We start from the raw sequence: 19,583 nt of genomic DNA, 5'->3' as shown, positions 1-19,583 counted from the left end.
ATTGAAATAATGGGATTTCTATACTAACCTGCATACATAATTTCGACATCCAAGATTGGAATTAGACCAGTTAATCCTCTATATTAGGGAAGGATTTGGATTTCCTCCACCGGGTGCACAGAGAATCTAAACGCAAGAGAAATGAAACTGTAAAGGCGTATTTATTGTGTAGTTTATAGTGTTAGCGTTGATGATGGATAATATAGAATCCAGAGACGATGTTGTCCTATGTGCTGGAATATTTTGCAACTGGGGAAGGGGTGGCCAAAAGTGGTAAATCGTGGTGCGCGTAAGCTGGCCCCAAAAAAAGAAAAAAAACTAGGGTAAGGGGTGGGGGGAAGTTATGATATGGATAGACCTTCTTGGATTTTCTACCTCTGCATAGAAAGCTGATACTTCTGTGCTTGCTCATGAAAGAGCCCAAAATGTTGACATGTATAGATTGAATAGATTTCATCACCTCTACTCACCTCTGCATAGAGTCTGGATCCTTTATAAGTCAGCATAAAGATTTATCGTCTCCTACTCTCCTCACATTTCTGTATCACATAATATGGGTTAAAGCCACTTTTGAGTGCTCACAAATGAATCAGAAGTAAAACTCATACTAAGCATATGAACTCGTCTTAATATGTGATGGAAAGATATTAAAAGAGCGGACTCAAAATGGACTAATATCCTATCCGTTTCCTTGTAGATATGTGACATGTATTCCAACATCAGATCAAATGAGGTCCATTTACAAGTCACATCATTTTTTTTTTTAAATTTAATCACAAGTCATCAAAAGATTGAAGTCCATTTACAAGCCACATCATTTTTTTTTAATTTAATCATAAGTCTTTAATGTTACTTATAAATGGATTTCAACCATTTGATATAATCTTAGAATACATATCTTACATCTACAAGGAAATGGACTGCATAAATTTCCAACTCACAGGCGCAAGGATACCTGCTTCATTTATATGAGAACTCCACCAATGGATCCAGGGTGAGTTTTTAATGCATGATTCACGAGTCATTTATCAAGGAAATATAGACTCAGACTGCAAGATCCAGGATTTTAACTACTGTGCCCAGTCCAGGTGGCCTGGAGGATAATTGTTGTACACAATCTTCCAATATCATTGAACACAGCATTTAACAACGTCAATCTTCAAAAATCTTTCCTGAATCCAAACAAAAATCCTTTCCCCAACCAAATGGCATTTCACCGGTCGATCAAATAGGTTTTGTTTACCCAGCAAAGTTAGGAATCAGGACGAAATCCGAAGATTAGTCAAGGCTTTGTTATCGTTTTTCTTTTTGCTTTCTATTTCCAATGATGGCTCAGCACATTGAATAAATAGAGTTGTTTTCACGAAATGGGAACTTCTGTGGTGCATACAACAGAAATGTGACTCTCAATTCCAACTTAGATTCCTATGGAAAGCAAAACAAGATTGATGATGCTCATCCTCGTGAGACGAACTTCTCTGATGGATGCAGCGAGGCATTCATATTTGTCACTTGCTGTCAAGAAACTATGCACTCTTTCTTCCTTCCTCAGTCGGCTTTCTTGTCGGATTCATCAAGTGCTGCCAGTCTTTCAACAAGAGGAGGATGAGAGTAGTGGTAAGTTGAGTACCATGGATCAGTGTTCATTGATGAAAGATTTTCTTCCTGCAAGACAAGAAGCCTTCAGATCCGAAGCACAATCAACATATACATATCAAAGACAAGTTTTCACATCTGTGCTGGTGACAGTCAATGCAGTGTTTTTCATCTATAAATAAGAATAGGCTGTCTAGTTCAAGAACGTAACTTCAAAAATGAACATAATTTCATTCCCCTAGATGGGAAAGATATGCTGAACCTAGGTTTCAATTGCCGAAATGTGAGAATGGAGAAACAGTGGGAGCATATTCCCACATCACTTCATTCCGCCCAGCTTAAACGAGAAACAGAGACCAATGATGTTTAAATATGAAATGGAGAAAATAATCACCTGTAATTTCACAAGACCTGCTTGAAGTGCCTTCACATAACCAAGCTTCTTAGCAAAAGCATCAGCCTGATCAAAGAAACCATGATTTCAGCTTGGATTGAGAATCAACGACACTAGATAAAGAGTTTTAGAGGAAACAGAAACAAATGTGACCAATATCACCGGGAGAACTAGTTACCTGGAATTCAAAAGACCGACTAACAAGATTAAGACCAAAACTGACAAGATGTTGGAGAGGAATAACAGTGTGCTGTAGAGAAAACAAAAACCCATGTTAAGGACAAAGGGCAACTAACTGCTGGAAGAATACATTGCCACCTGTCCATACAAAAAATAGGCCACACCCAGCACATAAGGCTTCTGCCTTCAGCAGGGTCTGGAGAAGGTCAAATGTACACAGCTTTAATCCTGTTTCCAGAGTGGATTTTTCCAAGACTCGAACCCATGATCAAGCATTCAGCAAATGAGCACTGACTACGTGCCAAGCATGACCTTCTCCCGACAGACATATGAATAGAGTACTTGAGTAAATGTACACTGAATTATCAAAAGAAAAACTGCGAGTATTTATTTATGCATGTCGAAAATACATGAAACATACATTGTCTAGAATACTAATAGCCATGAAATATGCAAGAAATGAGCTACCAAGGGACCGAGGTACATGAGGAGCACACCATGATGTAGGTTCACACATATCATTGCATATGATTCCCTACTGCCATATCAGATTTCTCTTCCTGGTGTTAGTATGTTAACTATACTCTTGTACATCCAGTGCCCTTCTTAAGTACTCTATTCATGCAATTGACTACAACTACTAAGAAAAAAGGAGGCGGTAAAGAGGGTTGAAAATAAAAACAGATGGAAAGAAAGAACCATTTCTAAAGATATATATCCAACATTTACCCCCAGTTCCCACAGCAGTTGGGAGGACATTCCACACCATCAGCTCCATTAAGCCTCATGGATACTGCAAATCCAGTGATATCTCCACCACAAATTTCCTCCTCCTTATTACTACTAGTTCAATTATGGCATGCCTGGTTTTATATCAGTTTCAGATTGTATTCATCTTCAATGTCTCCAGTATTGGTCTTACTTCAAATTTCATGGTTGATATTGCTTCTAGTTCTAATAGTAGCTTTTTGTGTAAGAAATAGACTTCTCCATAGTTCTTTTTCCTGTCCTCAAAATTTCTTCAGATACTGCAGATATGTTCTTTATTAAATAGACCACTCAAACCGACTTCTAACATATTCCAATCTGTCACAAGTGAGTTACAAACTTACAACCTTTAACCTATAATGACCTCTATTTTTCCATTTATGCAATCAAATTTGACGATAAAAGTTGGGACTTTTTGAGCTGATGAGCTCTGAAATATGGGTGAAGGCCCTTCTTCTCCCACTTATTATTACTTGATCAGTTATGTTGTAGCTTGATTTATATCGATTTTCAGATTCCATTGGTCTAGATGAGTCTCCGGCATTTGGTGGAGGGCCATCTAGAAGAAGAAAGGAAAATCTAAGATGGATCCATAGTTGCAGGGGAAAGTGAAGCATTCATGCAAACACATTTACAAAGTGGAACCAATTATTCCTATCTGTTAGAGGTACCCACTGTAAACAAAACCCAACATCAAACTCTAGCTCCTACGTGTTCAACCAAATCACATAAAAGGCTTAATAAATAAGCAGATTCCAACGTTTGTTGGAAACTTTGACCAACAACCATTGGATTTAAGTCCCAAAGCCCATAGAACAAAATTCCATCGAAACTTGCGAAATTTCCACCAAAATTTCCCATTTTGAAAAATGCGAAACGAAACTCATGGGGACCGAAAAAAAGTCCTCAGTTTCGATCGAAACTATTGAAATTTCGTCGAAACTTGCGAAACCTCAAACTGTCAAAACTTGGTTCAACCCAGTTGGACCAGCTGGTTCATGAGGAAAAAATTCCCAAATTTCGTGGGAAACTTAGATCTCGTGAACCGGATTTCGGGCTGGGCTTTTCGTTTTTTGTTTCCATTTTCATTTTTTTTTTTTATTTCATGTTTCCCCAAATCCCCGCAATCCCCCTCCATCGGCTTCCCTTCCTCGTATTCCCTCGTTGGTTATCTTGCATTTGTGACTAGACTCATGTTCGGTTGTCGTTCTTGCTCTGGCATTGTCTGGTGTCTTGTTCGTTGGTTGAGCGAGGGTGTTCGGGCTGTCTACTCGCTCACGGGATGAATCCACTCTTGGCACTCCTCTTCCTGTTGTATTTTCCTTTATTGTCAACTTTTGGTTAGTTATATTTGATGTTTGTGCTTAGTAGTTAGTTTATAATGTACTTTTGGCAACTCTACATTGTGTTATGTACATTGTGACATATCTACATTGATTTTTTAGCAATACAATAAATGTATTCTTTATACTCTAATTAGCTTAAATACGGGATCCCACCCCAAATCTCTCTAAACTTGTCAAACTTGATGTCGAAACTTGTCGGAGTCCTCGGTTTCCTCAAATTTCCCAAGTTTCCACCTGTTTCCCATTTTCCCCGGTCGAACTTGAGTTTTCCTCGTTTTTTACCATGAGCTTAAATATAGATCCCACCCCATCTCTCTCCTGTTGACTTGTCGGAAAGTCCTCGGTTTCCTCGAAATTTCCGTTTCCACCTAAGTTTCCCATTTTCACACGGTCGAAACTTGAGTTTTCCTCGAATTTTTTACCATGCCAAAGCCTATCATGCAGGTCCAATCAGTCCAGTTAAACAGCATCATTAATGGTCTGTTTTACTTCAAATTCACTAGTTTCTGATCTTGTCCCCTCTGAACTTCTGGCTCTGGTTCTTAAAGAAAAATGGTTGACATATGTTATAGTTTCACTAAGTAGCAATAAGACCACTCCACAATTGTTTTTTGGTTCTAACAATTTCTTCATATTCTGCTGATCTGTTCTAGCAGAAAAGGCCACTAGCCTGAGTTAATCTATTCTAATCTGACTGCTGCAAATAACAAATTCTATTTGGGATGCACATACATCATTCACATCAAAAATGTGGGGAACCAATCTCCCCCCTCCCCTGACAAAAATAGCACAGGATCCATTACAAAATACATGCACCTTGGACTATAAACGTGTAAAAGAGAACGAGCAAAAAGTTTACACCATCATATAATATAAATCCATCCCCTTACACCACAAACAAATATCCAAAATTCATGGAAACAGTAGCAACATGTTAATAAACCTGTACCTAAAAAAATAGTTACAAAGAAAAATAAAAATAAAAAGTAACAGCTGAAACATCAACAAACAAAGGGGAAAAAATAACACCTGAAAGATGATGAGCCCAATGAGCACTGGCTGCGTGTCAAACCCAAAACTCTGAAATAGATCTTTTGAGTTCCTCACAAGAGTATACCCTCCGAATTGCAAAAATGTAAGTACCTGCATCAATGCTAAATGTAATATACAAAGCTGAGAGATTGGAATAAAACTACCCTATATGCATGCAACCAGCAACTTAAGCTGACAAGTCACTGCAGCTGATGATAATAGAGGAAAAGCTCTTGGACATCTATGAAGTTAACTAAAAAGGACAATCTGATTTGGAAAACCACCATGTTTAGATGCACATGTATGACAATTAGTTGTTTAGGCAAGCTGAGGCAACATAAGAATGGATGATCTTGCTCTGGTTTACAAGGACAAGAGTCTGACATGTCGCCCAACTCTTTGGTTGATGAGCTTGCTAAGGTTGGCACACTAAGAAATCTTTGCTGTTGGGTCAGTTACCAATTAATTGATTGTCTCTATTGTGGTTTTGTACACTTTGCCCACTGTAGTGGTCATTGTGCAACAGGAAATTTCTCCATTATATCAGCCATAAAGTTTTTCAGTTGTAATTATTTAAAAAAAAAAAAAAAAAAAAAAAAAAAAAACAGCACTTTGTCACGTGTTGATAGATTGTATCTAAGAAATCTGAGATATATCATGGTAAAACGAGAAGGTTCAAGATTCTGAGAATAACTGGATCAAAAAACAATAATTTGATTCTAAAAAGCCCATATCAAATTTAAATAACTCTTCTTTTTATTCCGAGAAAAATAAAATAAAACAATAGCTGTCTTCTTTTGGAAGGCAGGACATACCTGCACCAAAATGAACGTATACATTGTGTGGTTAAGTTTCCAATGCCCTAGTTCATGGGCTATAACAGCAACAACTTCCTCATTATTTTGGCACTGCAAAGAAGTAATTTTGTTATACATAATAAGATCCAGTGAGAAATACAGAATGGAAGCACATAATACCAATATATCTGCCAAATGGAAAAAGAAATCACACTTCAGCAAAATGGAGTTACAAGTCACAACTAGTAAATATAGGGGGTTTTTTTTTCTCAAGGATCTTCATATTACTTTACTAAAATTCCCACAGAACTAAACTTTAGATAGTTTATATGAGTAACATACTGCATTAAAATTTAATGCAATTTATTTATCAACCCCAAGATGTTTCCAGAGAAAAATAACTATATTCGACAAGCACAAATAGGAAGATATATCTGGCATATATTGGTTAATCTGGAACTAGCAGTGAGAGAGAAATATTCTTGACATCTGATCATGAGAATCAGATGGACCTATTATAGTTCTAGAACCTGTAATAATGTCAAATAACAAAGCTCAAGTAATTGTAAGTAGAAAAGGGGGAAAAAGGACTACAGGAAATATATAAATATACATACTTGACAAATAAGCCAGTCCATCTTAGCTTCAAAACCTTCTCTTGTCAAATTGGAAGCTATCAGAATTTAGAGCGATGATCTTGCTTCTAGGTGCTACAGCTGAGAAAACTATCCCAAATCTGACCCTCAGATTATGCCTGAAGAAATCAAACAAGGGGTTCCCAAGAGACTGTCTTTATTTTCTAATGTTCTGTGTACGTTAACTCCTATTATGCTTTTACCAAAAAAATTAACTCCTATGCGTCTATTGGACTGCTCTATATATATTGAATGGGGTAGGCTGTTACAACATAAGTTTTGTGGCTCCAACGTTGCTTTCCTCTCATCTCTTAGTCCTTTTACTATTTGATTTGTATCACAGCATAATCTATAAATAGCAAGCAAAATTACATATCAACATATTCGGATCTCAGTCTAACTTGGATTTTTGGACCACCGAGTTGACCACCAAAACCTAGATGCTGGACCATGTTCCACAATTGCATCCCAAGCTCATTTATTCTTCTTCATCCTATTATTTACAAATTAAATGGTACAACCTCGCTCCCTAGAGAATGAAAGCAGATATTGTTATATCATACGGATTATACCAACAGGATGCAAGCTATCAAAAGATCAGGTCAAAGTGTAGTGTATGCTTGTAACGGGGTTGAAAAGGCAAGGCTTGCAATCATCTGTCTACCCAATACTAGCAGCCATGTAACATTTGGGTTTTAAGCCTAACCAAAACCAGGTCCAAACCTGTAATTTCGATCCTTGCCCACAGTAAGCGCCAAAGATTTAGCAGTTTAGAAAAATAGAAAGAAAAGTTAGGTCCAGGTAAGTAAAAGGAGGAGAAGACAGAGATGGAATGATGAGGCTAATAGTGAGGGTCATCTAGAAGGAAGTTCACGATGTGGAGCATAGGTTAATGCCATACTGGGAATTGTTCATACGCCTTTTTGAGTACATTGAGTCAGATACAGAATGATGGCTTTCATTGCCCCCTCCTGCCCCACCAAAAAAAAAACCACCCTGAGCACGGGCAACTCTGATAACGTTAAAATTCATTCAGAAAAGTATAAGACCTGCAGAGATGTGGCTCTAGAGAACAAAAATCCTAGCCATAAGATCAAAAGAAACACCGGACAGAAATGTTATACATCTATAACAAATGTGGCCATATTTAGGCCAATGCTGCAGGATACAAAAACCTACACAGAATATTTTCTGAGTTCTTCAATGAGTACAAAAGGAGATAAAGGTAAGCAGTGATAAAAATAGGTCATGTTTTAAGCACTCTGGTATAAGCGTGTACATACCTGTTGAATTAATGTATCATAAAGGACAATGCGCTTATTCTTAAAAAATCCATACATGTAAGCCTGCGAGATATTTATGAGATGAATTAGATCAACATAAAATGATCACCAATGTATCAAAGAAAAACAGATGAAATTTTCTTCTTACTTGGAATAAATGTGAAAAGGTTAGAGCCAATGAGAGGCTACCAACAAACTATCACGTGTTTCCTAGGGATTTGTTCATAAAACCGAGTAGCAGTTTTTACCTCCACACCAACTATGCCATGGAAGGACTCTTTTCCAAGGAGAATTTTGAGGGGACAGGTTATGTTACATGTTTTGAAATTTAAAAGACATTACTCTTCTCATCCCCAAACCTTTCTTTTCCATTTCTATTCATAGTAAGTATTTGCAAGGATCAATTTTGTCACCTCTCCACCTTATCCAACCCAGCTGGATGACAAGGATGAAATCTATGTTTTGTAATATAAATAGGGAACTAAGTTCCCTGGCCATTTGCAAAGTGTATGCTAGTGCATCCCTGTATCTATCTCTCTTCCCCCAACAAAAGACAGGTATGTCATTTCATATGAAGAACAAGACAGATAAATATAAGGATGCGCTAGCATATGCGAATCATCCTGGCAGCATTCTATGACATTCCATTCCCCTATGAATAGTTGTGCTCATTTTTTCAAGCTCATGAAACTGAGTGGATTTATAGGAGCAATAGGATCAGAATAGAACCATTCAAAAGCCACATGTTGCTTCTAGAAAGTCAACCACTCAAATCTCATTCCTACTTCTATCATGTTCTTGTTATTTAGACAAACAAGGTTTATAATGTGTCAACTGCTGCACTAGTATGGGATGCAAAATATACTACTACATCAGTGTCATCAGACTATCAAAGTTCAATCCTCACATTGCTATGGCTTGATCTTGTAGATCCATCAACAACAAAGAGCTTTTTTAAAGGAAAATTGAGTGACAACGCAAGCTTCTCAATTTTCTCCCTTAGTTCTCCATCAGGAAGCTGAGGGCAGCAGAATAGTCAGGAGAAAAGGAACAAATTAGTCAATAATCAACAAAAAAACATAGAATACCCACAGCTATAGCAACTTCTGACAAAAACAAGCACCTATAATATAAATCAAACAGAGTAACAGACACTAACTGAGATCAACTATCAATGAAAATCTGCAGTCCAACACCAAATTAAATAGGTCAGAGATGTAAATAATTACTCACAGGGGTAAATTTGTTGAAAAGTGGAGCAATCACTATGGGGTAAAGAGTCATCATCACAAGGGACAGAGCAAACATAAATCCCCAAAGATAGATGGCCAGGTAAGGACCTCCTTTCTGCAAAAACATAAAACAATTTACGGTAATTTATCAATTGAATTGGTGGTCAGCAGGAATTCAAAGATAAACGAATGAAGACATTGTACTATGCAGGATAATGGGATGACTTCTTGTAATTTATTTACAGGTTCACACAATCTGACATCTGTACATCTTCTGTGACCAAGCACCCAATTGACTCTTGCAGCACATTTATGCAGCAAACCCAAAAAAGATCAGTTGTAAACCTCTGCACATCTTCTATAATTTTGACTGTAGTTGATGCAGTTACAAACTTCCTACTACAGAATATGCTTTCACCAAAGGACGATTAAAAAAAAAAAGTATGTAGACTGACATACTTAACAGAAGAACGTTCAAAGGATGCTTCAAATTAACATATGGCTTAACATAAAACAAGAACGAAAAACATCCAGTTCTTCAGGGTGTCTTTTTTAGTGATTCCTTCACTTGGTCAGATTTAGCCCACTCCTCAATTAACAGCTCCTTACTATCTCGTTATAATTCATAATTTTTACAATTTAGTATAGACATTATTAAAGAATGAAGAAAAAAAGGGGTCATCCAAATCCGAAAACATTTAAAAGTCAGAGCAAACTTCCATCCATGAATCATATAAATCAATTTCTAGAAAGGACCAAATTAACTTCAGGTAAACTCAACAGTCAATGCAATGCAAATAATTAATTCTCAGTACCTATTCATGAACATCAATAGCTACTAAAACCTAAATTGATCAGATGTGAACTCAACAATCAATGCAAAGAAAGTGATTGATTCATGTACCTGTACTATTACAATGATGGCTGCCACAATAGGTGGTCCCAGTATGATTGAAAGGCAGATTCCCTTAAACATATCCCTAAAGAATAGCCATATTGTTTGCTGTTCAAACACAGATGAAGGGGGGGAAATCTATAAATTTTTCCAGCAGAAAAAATAGCAGCATAAATTGATAATATAATTGAAAACAAAATGATAGGCAACAGAATATAGATCTAATAGCCAATGAAAACTAACAAGAAAAAAAAATGCATATGAAAGTGATCCAAATAAGAAAACAGACTTTATTGAAACCATGTCGAGACTCGATCACGAAAGTTGAGTACAATGAAAAAGGCAAATCCGTAACCTGCAAAAGCAAAATATTATATACATCAACTGCTTAGAATACCAGATTTCACACTAAAAACAAAGCGCATGAGAGAGAAAAATATCAATCATATAAAATATTAATTTGCATTGGAAAGACTCTTGTATGCAAAAGGCAAAATTTGGGTGGTAAACCAATTTTGTGTTTAGAAAAAAGGTGACCCACAACCATTATCCAATATGATAATGTACTATGCTTCAGCCTTCTTAAGGCCAATGGAATCCAAATGGATTACTAGGTCTCAAGGTTGATCATCCACATAATCATTTGCCTCACCATGCAAAAGACTAACTTTAAAATTTTAAATTAAGCCCCTTCAGTGTAAATTGGCTAATTTCTCTTTTGGCTGGAAGGCCTGGCATGGTCGAGTTGGAAGCCTTCTTCTTCCCTTCCCCCCAACCCCTCAAAAAGAACCCCTCAACTTTTTTTCCTAAATCATGACGATGCATTCAATGGTTAAAATTTAGGGGAAATATTTTACAATTAAATTTGATTAAAAGCCCTAACAGAGACCATCCATAACAGAGAAAGTAGGAGAGCTTCACAAACATCATGCAAGTTCTTCTTACTGTGCAGACCACGTTACTTAAGTTTAAAGAACATTATTTCAGGTTTACCAAATGAGATCTGCATAAACGACAAATCACTACTCCATTTAACAAATGTGACCAAGGGTAAACTGGCAACTGGATTCAATCTCTCAGTAGTCGGTAGAGTTCATATGCACACCTGCGACCAAATCATAACACCAGCCAAGAATGCAAGGGTGTGAAATATTTCATTCTCTGGGTTTAGGCCTGCATAAACAAGAAATTCTCCCGATAACTGCAGCCAAAATAAGGAAATGGAATGAATACTTGGCTTAAATGCAGATGGATTTGGACGGAAAACAAAATAAGCTTAACTTAAACGACACTGATACTGACTCACCTTCCAGAACCAGGGCAACACACCGAAGTACAGAATAGCAGTGTCCATTAGTATGGATACAGCCTCATGAACAAAATGAAAGACGCTGGAAGACATAATTAATAAAAACAACCACAAATTAGAAAACTGTGACCCTAGAACCGGATGAGTCGTACAAAATCATAATCTTGATCATCATACAAGATACACCGATATGATATTCGTGGAGCAAGCAAGAACAAACCTTTTATCAAGACTATAGGCTCGAGACTTTTCAAATTTTTCCTGACTGATAACTCCTAGTAAAGGTTTGGGAAGTGTAGGAAGCTTAAGAGCAGCATGTTGGCGCACATCCAGATATGTCTCGAAAATGTACATCAATATCATAAAACCTGAAACAAGAATAAAGATATGGTACAAGACTTCGGTTAGAAAATAAATGAGAAAAACAAAACCCAGAGAAGGAAAGATAGAACCTGAATCATCAGGGTTTCTTTCTATGTTTTAAAGAACACGGTCGAACTAATATAGAACGAGTAGGAACTTTAACATTATCGAAGACCGCAAACAATAAGCCAATGTCAAATAACGCAAAATCAACGACGAAAACAATGAAATAGCAGAACTACACTTTAAGCATTCAATAGGTTTCAAGCAAGAATCGCGATTCAGAACAAGAGACGAAGGAGAGAGACCCTACCCAAAACAGCTTCCAAATATGGAAACTCCATTACTAATTCAATCTTGAAGGTCGAACGATACAGACAACAAGAAGAGAAAGAGTTGAAGCGCCGAGAGACCACTTCAAAACAAGAAGCCGCTTAAGTAATATTCGAAACTTGAGATTTACAGGCGAAAATAGGATTTAGGGGTTCTTTTCTCTTCCAAAGCCCCCAAGTTCGTATCATTTCCGTTAGCCAAACAAGAAACCCCAAGGAGAAATCGAAAATGAAAAGAAAACGATAATTACGAATAAGATAATAATTCCTCCTATTATTATTATTATTTTTTTTTTTTCTTTTTCTTTTACTTGTAGGTTAAGCAAGATTAACATCGACTTATCCCGCTTGCGCAGATTGGCTTAAAATCATGGTACATGGAAACGGAAACCTAACACTCGGTGAGGTCCCACCGTTGGATCTTTTAGAAAATAAATTGAGGCTGGTAGACTGGTAGTTAACCTCCTCACAGAGACAGAGAAGCATCAATTGCAATTAACCCCCAAAGTGATTCAGATAACAAAAGACCATCGCTTTCACACGGTGAGAGTGACGGTGAACTCTCACCGTTGGATCTTTTAGAAAAGAAATTGAGGCTGGTAGTTGATTTAGTCAGCCAAAAAGAAAGATAAGCATCAATTGGAATTAATCCTGAAGATGGCTCAGTTGACAAAAAACCATCGCTTTCGCATAAGGGGGTAAGAAATAAACATAAATCCCCCCCCCCCCCACAACCATTTTTGGTAATTCGTAGGCAAATTGTAGGAAATGAAACCGAAATTTTCTAAATATTAGTTTTCTTTATTAGGATAATGTCTAATAAAAGAAAAAATTGCTTATAAACCTGATGAATTTGTAAACTATTACATTTACATTGTCATGATTTTTTTTTTTTTTTGGTCAAATAAAAAATTATACTAAACTCTCTAGACTCCCAACCAACATGAGATAATGCTAGATAATCTGCAAACATATTAAGAGACCTATTCACAAAACAAAATCTAGCTGACTGAAAAATGAGTTTTGAGACTAAATATTTTCTTGAGAATATTAGTACTAATCAAAGCAAGTAAGGAGTATCTAAGCAAGCCTACACAATAGGTCACAAATTCAAAAGACAACAGACTAATCCGTTGGATAGCACCCAAAGAAGGTTGGGTCAAAATAAATGTTGACGGTTCTTCTATTTTGAATGTAGCTAAGACTCAAGCTAGCTATGGCAAAATCACTAGAGATCATTTGGGTCAGATGTTATTTTGTTTTTATGAAGGTTGTGGGAAACAACCGACAGTTGTGGCAGAAGCATTGGTGGTAAAATCAGCCCTAATCCGGGCACACATTAGGGGCTCTCCAATATTATTGTCGAAGATGACAACTAGGATGTCATAGATCTGCCCTTACATCCTCAAAGGGAACCATGTTGGAAATTTATGTTCATTATACACGATAGATGAATTTTAACACACGGATTTGATTCAATCCAGTTTACTCGTACTCTTCAGGAAGGCAATGGCATCGCAGATCGACTTGCAAACAAAGGAGCAAAGTCCCACAAAAAGTTTTGGACTAATTCGGTGCTCGTACTGCTCAAACAGTACTTGATGAGTAACCCGGAAATGCTGAATAAAATCAACACGTCGGGTGAAAATCTCTGTGCAAAAATCTCTATGCAGTACGAACAATGATAGTGACCATGATGCAAAAAGTTTAGTGCCAAACAGTCGTGAATATCTAACACCATATTTGTAAAATTCTCAAATCAGCTACCAGTCACTCTCCTGTTGTGCTAGTTTTCTTTGTCAATAAAAAATAACCTTAAAGTCTTTGGATTTTATGATTTATTTTAATCCTTGATTGCCAAACTCGTTCTATAAATAGTATCATGGCTCATCTGCATTTTGGTTCTATCTGGCTCTGGTGAACTTGTTAGATCTCAGCTCGATCCCTGTTTTGATGTCATTTCTCTTGGGAGGTTTGGTTTGTTTGTTTCTATTTTGTTGTTCTTGCTTGCTCTTGTATTTTAATTCTTGTGTTTTATTCCTTGTTGGTGTCTGCTTTCTGGTTTATATTATAACTATTTTCTTGCTTCCAAAGAACCCCCTTGTATCGTCGGTGGCGTTGTCGCATCCGTGACTTGATCCGTGATCGGCACATACCGAGTCCACATGGCGGAAGGCAACCATCCAGGCGGTGTGAGTGTCCTGCCATATTAACATAAATAGAGTTCTGTGGTTTCGTTCTCTCTCCTAATCCCCTCGGTTTGTCTTTGCTCAACGTCTTGATGGTAACCGAAATCTTGAATAAAATCAGCCGTGTCTCTATCTCTGCGGCGGCAATGATATGACCATGATGCAAAAAGTTTAGTGCCAAACAGTCGTGAATATTTAGGACCATATTTGTAAAATTCTCAAATCAGCTACTAGCTCACTCTTCTGTTGTGCTAGTTTTCTTTGTCAATAAAAAATAACCTTAAAGTCTTTGGATTTTATGATTTATTTTAAATACTTTGTTTGGACAAAACATGAACAAAGGAGGCCAAACATCGTTCATATAAATAGTATCATAGGCTCATACGTAGAACATTATTGGATTCTATCATAGGCTCATAGGTAAAACATTGTTAAATCCTACAAGCTCTAATACCATAATGTTTTATGAAGATCAATTTTCTCTATGGGAGGGAATTTAGAAGTTTGTTTAATTTATATTTTAGTTGTTCTTGCTTGCTCGCTGTATTTTAATTCTTGTAGTTTCTATTCCTTGTTGGTGTCTAGCTTTCATGAGTTTATATTGTAACTATTTTCTTACTTCCAAAGAAACCCCCTTGTATCATACGGTGGACCTGTTGTACACATTACGGTAGACTTGATACACATGATCAGACACAATAACCGAGTCCACATGGCAGAAAAGGCAACCATCACAAGGACAGGTGTAGAAGTGTCCTAACCGGCGTACACACATGGTAACATAAATAGAGTTCCTGATAAGTTTCAGTTACTACTCTCCTAATCCCCTCAGTGATACGGTGTTCGTACTGCTCAAACAGTATTTGATGAGTAACCCGAAAATGCTGAATAAAATCAACACGTCGGGTGAAAATCTCTATGCAAAAATCTTCATGCAGTACGAACAATGATAGTGACCATGATGCAAAAAGTTTAGTGCTAAACAGTCGTGAATATTTAGGACAATATTTGTAAAATTCTCATTTCAGTTACCAGCCACTCTTCTGTTGTTCTAGTTTTCTTTGTCAATAAAAAATAACCTTAAAAGTCTTTGGATTTTATGATTTATTTTAAATACCTTGATTGGACAAAACATGAACAAAGGAGGCCAAACATCGTTCATATAAATAGTATCATAGGCTCATACGTAGAACATTATTGGATCCTATCATAGACTTATAGGTAGAAACATTGTTAGATCCTACAAGCTCTGATACCACAATGTTTTATGAATGTCAATTTTCTCTATGGGGGGAATTTAGAAGTTTGTTTAGTTTCTATTTTAGTTGTTCTTGCTTGCTCGCTGTATTTTAATTCTTGTAGTTTATATTTCTTGTTGGTGTCTAGCTTTCATGAGTTTATATTGTAACTATTTTCTTACTTCCAAAAAAACTCCCTTGTATCTTTCGGTGGACCAATTTTGGTATTGGGTTTGTTTAGGCCCTACGTATGATATTAAGCATACCTGAACGTGGCTCAAATAACACCAGCTGGTGGCCATACGGTTTGGACCAAACCCACGAACCGGATTGAGGCGAACCAGTTGAACCCCATCGTCTTCTTCCCTATGTTCTGGAAGCAAACTCCCTAACCGCCTCACGCTGGTCTCCATCGATCGCCACAGGCCTCATGCTAGGCTTCGGTTCTTCGATGCTATTATACTCAGTTGCTGCAATTTCACTCTGGTAGGTGTCGACGTCGTAAATCCTCATTCTCATCTTCTATCTTCTCCAAGTATCGTACGGGACCACCGTAGCAGTTGATCACTCTCTTTCAGCGGTTTCACTCAGCGTTCTTTCCGTCGTATTTTCTTGGTCTCCCATTTACACCACTGTATTAGCACCCATAACTTCTTCCTAGTTGTTTTCCAAAGTCACACTCACCTCTGTTGCCTGCACATCGCCAAACGCAGATTGCAGGGCCTCTCCGAAAATTTCCTAATCAAATATCGACTAGTTTTTTTGATAAACCCATTCCAAGGTTTCGCCCTCCAAATGTTGGAGAGCCACACTTAGTTGTTGCTCATACCCGATATGATTTACCCAACAGAAGAACAGTACCTCGATCAACCATTTCCGTGAACTTCCATCGTCGGAAAACAGCGACAATGTCATTACACCTCCCTGAGATCGTGATAGCTCTAATACCAAGTTGATAGGACTCTCTCAAGCTTGTTTAAAGTCCCACCGAAATCTTACTGACAGCAATGGATGGCAACAGATTCCATAAAGACAGCAACAAAATATAACCCTGTTCTTTCAATAACTCTGATAAACTTCAATAACATAAACAAATAACACCAGAAAGCTATGAATTCAGAACAACAGAATATATTGGAGATATAGTCAATTTCATCAAGCTTCCCTGATTGGATATAATTGATGAATACAGATTGGTACTACTAACTAATAAGAACTTCTAAAATAAAGAGAAACAACATATAACTTTGATGAACAAGTTCATTCCCATGGCTAGGCCATTCCCCAAAGGTTTCCCTCTCCTCAAGCGTTCACTTGCATCACTTTTTCTCCCCCTTTTCGCTCCTCTCCTGCCCTCTCTTATTCTTTACCTTCCTAACAAACTCTCACTGCTCACCTATCCTTCACTACCACGTGGAGGCTCCTAATAGTACTATGCCATTTGTCCCCTGCTGGTTGGTTTCCCCCTGCTCTCTGTTGGTGTTGATCCCCTGCTTCCCTTCTTATGCTTTCTATTGTAGAGGTGAGTTATAAGGGGCTTATCATAGGGTGTTTTGGCTGTAATCTTGGTTTGTAATTTGTCTTTGAGAGTTTGAAAGAACTGAGTGTTCTATACATCTAAGTTTGGATTTGATATTGTCAGTGCATGGTACCCAAGTTGTAAGACTCATCCTTAAATATAGTACCCTTGGTCCAAACCAAGTAAATCCTTGTGGCTCTTGCATTTGCAAGTTATTTCCGCAGCGTTGGTTGTATTATTCTTAACACACGAACTTCTAAATTCCCTCCCATAGATAAAATTGACCTTCATAAAACATTGCGGTATTAGAGCTTGTGGGATCTAACAATTTTTCTACCTATGAGCCTATGATAGGATCCAATAATGTTTTACATATGAGCTTATGATACTATTTATATGAACGGTGTTTGGCCTCCTTTGTTCATGTTTTGTCCAATCAAGGTATTAAAAATAAATCATAAAATCTAGAGTTTAAGGTTATTTTTTCTTGACAAGGAAAATTAGCACAACAGAAGTAATAAATAAAAAATGACAGCATGAATTACAACAATATGAGAGCAAAGCCACACGCTAAAAAAATAATTCACTTACGAGTTACAACACTGTCCTTCCACTTTGAGAACAAAGTCAGGTATAAAATTGTGGACAAATAGAACTCTAAAAAATAGCATATCAAAGAGAGTTCAACAGTCTAGTGTCACCAAGGTGTCATGTAATTCCCTCAGGCCCCTTGGCTTCAGAAGTAGTTTTCATAATTTTGCATAGTTGTCACAGCGATGAGGCAATGCGAGGCAGTTTAGGCTAGTTGAGGCGATGAGTCGACAAGGCGCCATCTGAGGCGCTTTTGAGGCCTTTTAATTGAAATTTTTAGTGTACATCTCATACACTCTAATTCATTATAAATATATTATATCTTATATAATAAAAAAAAACTAATATTAGCCTACCTCAAGTCATCCAACATACTACAAACCACACATAGTAGGTCTTAAATAAAAAGTCGAGGTAAAAAAGGATGAGAAGAAGTCGCCTGTCGCTGGCCGTTGCTTGCCGGAGTGTCGTCGTGGGAATGGAAGAGAAGAAGAGAGGAAGAGATTAAGGATTAGAGTGCAAGTGAGAGTGTGAGACTCGAGTCAAGAACTTATTTTTTTTCCTATTTTGTTTGTTTGTTTTTATTTTATTTTAACATTTGATCACATGTAGCGTCATTATAACTATGCATATAGGTTCAAAAAATAGATACTTTACAATTGAAATCTAATAAGTAATTCAATATATGCCTTCGATTTGGCATCTTTCATTTGATTTTAAAAAGGAAAAAAAGTGGACGCCTTCCGAGGCGCTTGAAGCGACGTCTCATACCCCAAGGCAGTCGCCGTATTGCCTGAAAATAAGGCGACGTTGATTTGAGGAGCTCTAAAGGCGCTGAGACACTTAGGCGCTCTTGCCAATGATGGGTTAGTCAAGCGGTTAAAAATCCGCCCTCCCACGGGGAGGTGTTGGGTTCGCACCCACTCAGCGGCGTATATTAGTAATTTAATTCTCACCCCATAGTAACAAACTACTTTTCCAAAAAAAAAAAAAAAAAACTATATAATTTTGTTAATTTACTACTTATAAATAAACATGTTTTTCCAAATTCCAAGCATTTAAGACGTAATACATTTAACAAAAACAAAAAAGGGAATCAACGATGTCTAAGCAATGCCTGGCAAGAGGCTCCACAGCTTTGATATACAGATCTGTACCAGAGGGGTGTTTCCTTAGACAGCCACATTTTGATAGCAGTAAAAAAACCATACAGTGCACCCTGTACTGGTTTTCTTTAAACTGACAACTTTTTACTCACTTTTACCCGTGGGAGTCCACTTAGAATGGAATTTTACAGGGGAACAAGGGTAAATAGGCTCTACTCGGGACTAAATTTGGATCCAAGTGGCCCAATTGAGCTTGTCACAGGTAACCTACTTCCCGTTTAGGCAGTGCCGTGGTGATTGAACTATCCTTGCTTTTCAGTAAATCAAAAGATTTAATTGATTATAAATCCAAACCTCTCAATTTACAGCAAATGAAATTTGTACCTAGTTCATTATTATATTTTTGTTAGTTAAAGACTTAAAGGAGATATTAATCAGTCAACTGGTAGCTGGACTATATTTTTTGTTTCAAAGAGGAATTGATTAAATAATTTTTGAATAAATCAGGTTATAGCTTTTTAAATTAGCTAAAGGTACTGATTCCTCTCAGAAGTTGATGTAGAACTAAAGGCCTACATCTGCAAGGAGTATTACTCCAAGAATCTAACTATTAAAACATAATTAAAGAAACCATGTACTGATTTCTTTCAAAACCTATGGCTTGTTTCAAGAAACTATGGTTTCTTTAATTGTGTTTCCCTGCTCTGAACCTATGGCTTGCTCCAAGTTGCTTTGTCCACAAATGTATTCTAGTTCATGTTTTAATTGAACTAGTTTT

The 19,583-nt window shown here is 37.1% G+C and overlaps 1 protein-coding gene across 1 annotated transcript; it reads right to left on the bottom strand.

The window, feature by feature from the left end:
- Nucleotides 1–939: 939 nt before the first annotated feature.
- On the bottom strand, nucleotides 940–12,392 carry ATSTE24 (Peptidase family M48 family protein). Its single transcript, XM_089142232.1, has 14 exons — nucleotides 12,144–12,392; nucleotides 11,688–11,835; nucleotides 11,465–11,549; nucleotides 11,264–11,359; nucleotides 10,448–10,513; nucleotides 10,168–10,266; nucleotides 9,265–9,378; nucleotides 8,939–9,049; nucleotides 8,032–8,094; nucleotides 6,132–6,224; nucleotides 5,314–5,427; nucleotides 2,169–2,240; nucleotides 1,991–2,056; nucleotides 940–1,665 (listed from the first exon to the last, which is right to left on the bottom strand). The coding sequence occupies exons 1-14, from the start codon at nucleotides 12,172–12,174 to the stop codon at nucleotides 1,549–1,551; spliced, it is 1,275 nt and encodes a 424-aa protein (XP_088998358.1). The 5' UTR covers nucleotides 12,175–12,392; the 3' UTR covers nucleotides 940–1,548.
- Between the last annotated feature and the right edge of the window lie 7,191 nt (nucleotides 12,393–19,583).

Source organism: Hakea prostrata, chromosome 1 (assembly GCF_041222555.1).
Source record: "Hakea prostrata isolate BN-2017 chromosome 1, UWA_Hpros_2, whole genome shotgun sequence".
In the NCBI taxonomy this organism is placed as follows: domain Eukaryota; kingdom Viridiplantae; phylum Streptophyta; class Magnoliopsida; order Proteales; family Proteaceae; genus Hakea; species Hakea prostrata.
The sequence above is the reverse complement of the archived record's forward strand: the minus strand, read 5'-3'. Positions and strand labels throughout refer to the sequence as shown.

Excerpts from the sequence above, each read along its gene's own strand:
- ATSTE24 (XM_089142232.1), bottom strand. The coding sequence starts at position 12,174 with ATGGAGTTTCCATATTTGGAAGCTGTTTTGG. Across the intron at positions 6,225-8,031 it reads ATGATACATTAATTCAACAG|TGCCAAAATAATGAGGAAGT; the intron begins GTATGTACACGC and ends ACTTCTTTGCAG. Across the intron at positions 5,428-6,131 it reads ATACGTTCATTTTGGTGCAG|GTACTTACATTTTTGCAATT; the intron begins GTATGTCCTGCC and ends GCATTGATGCAG.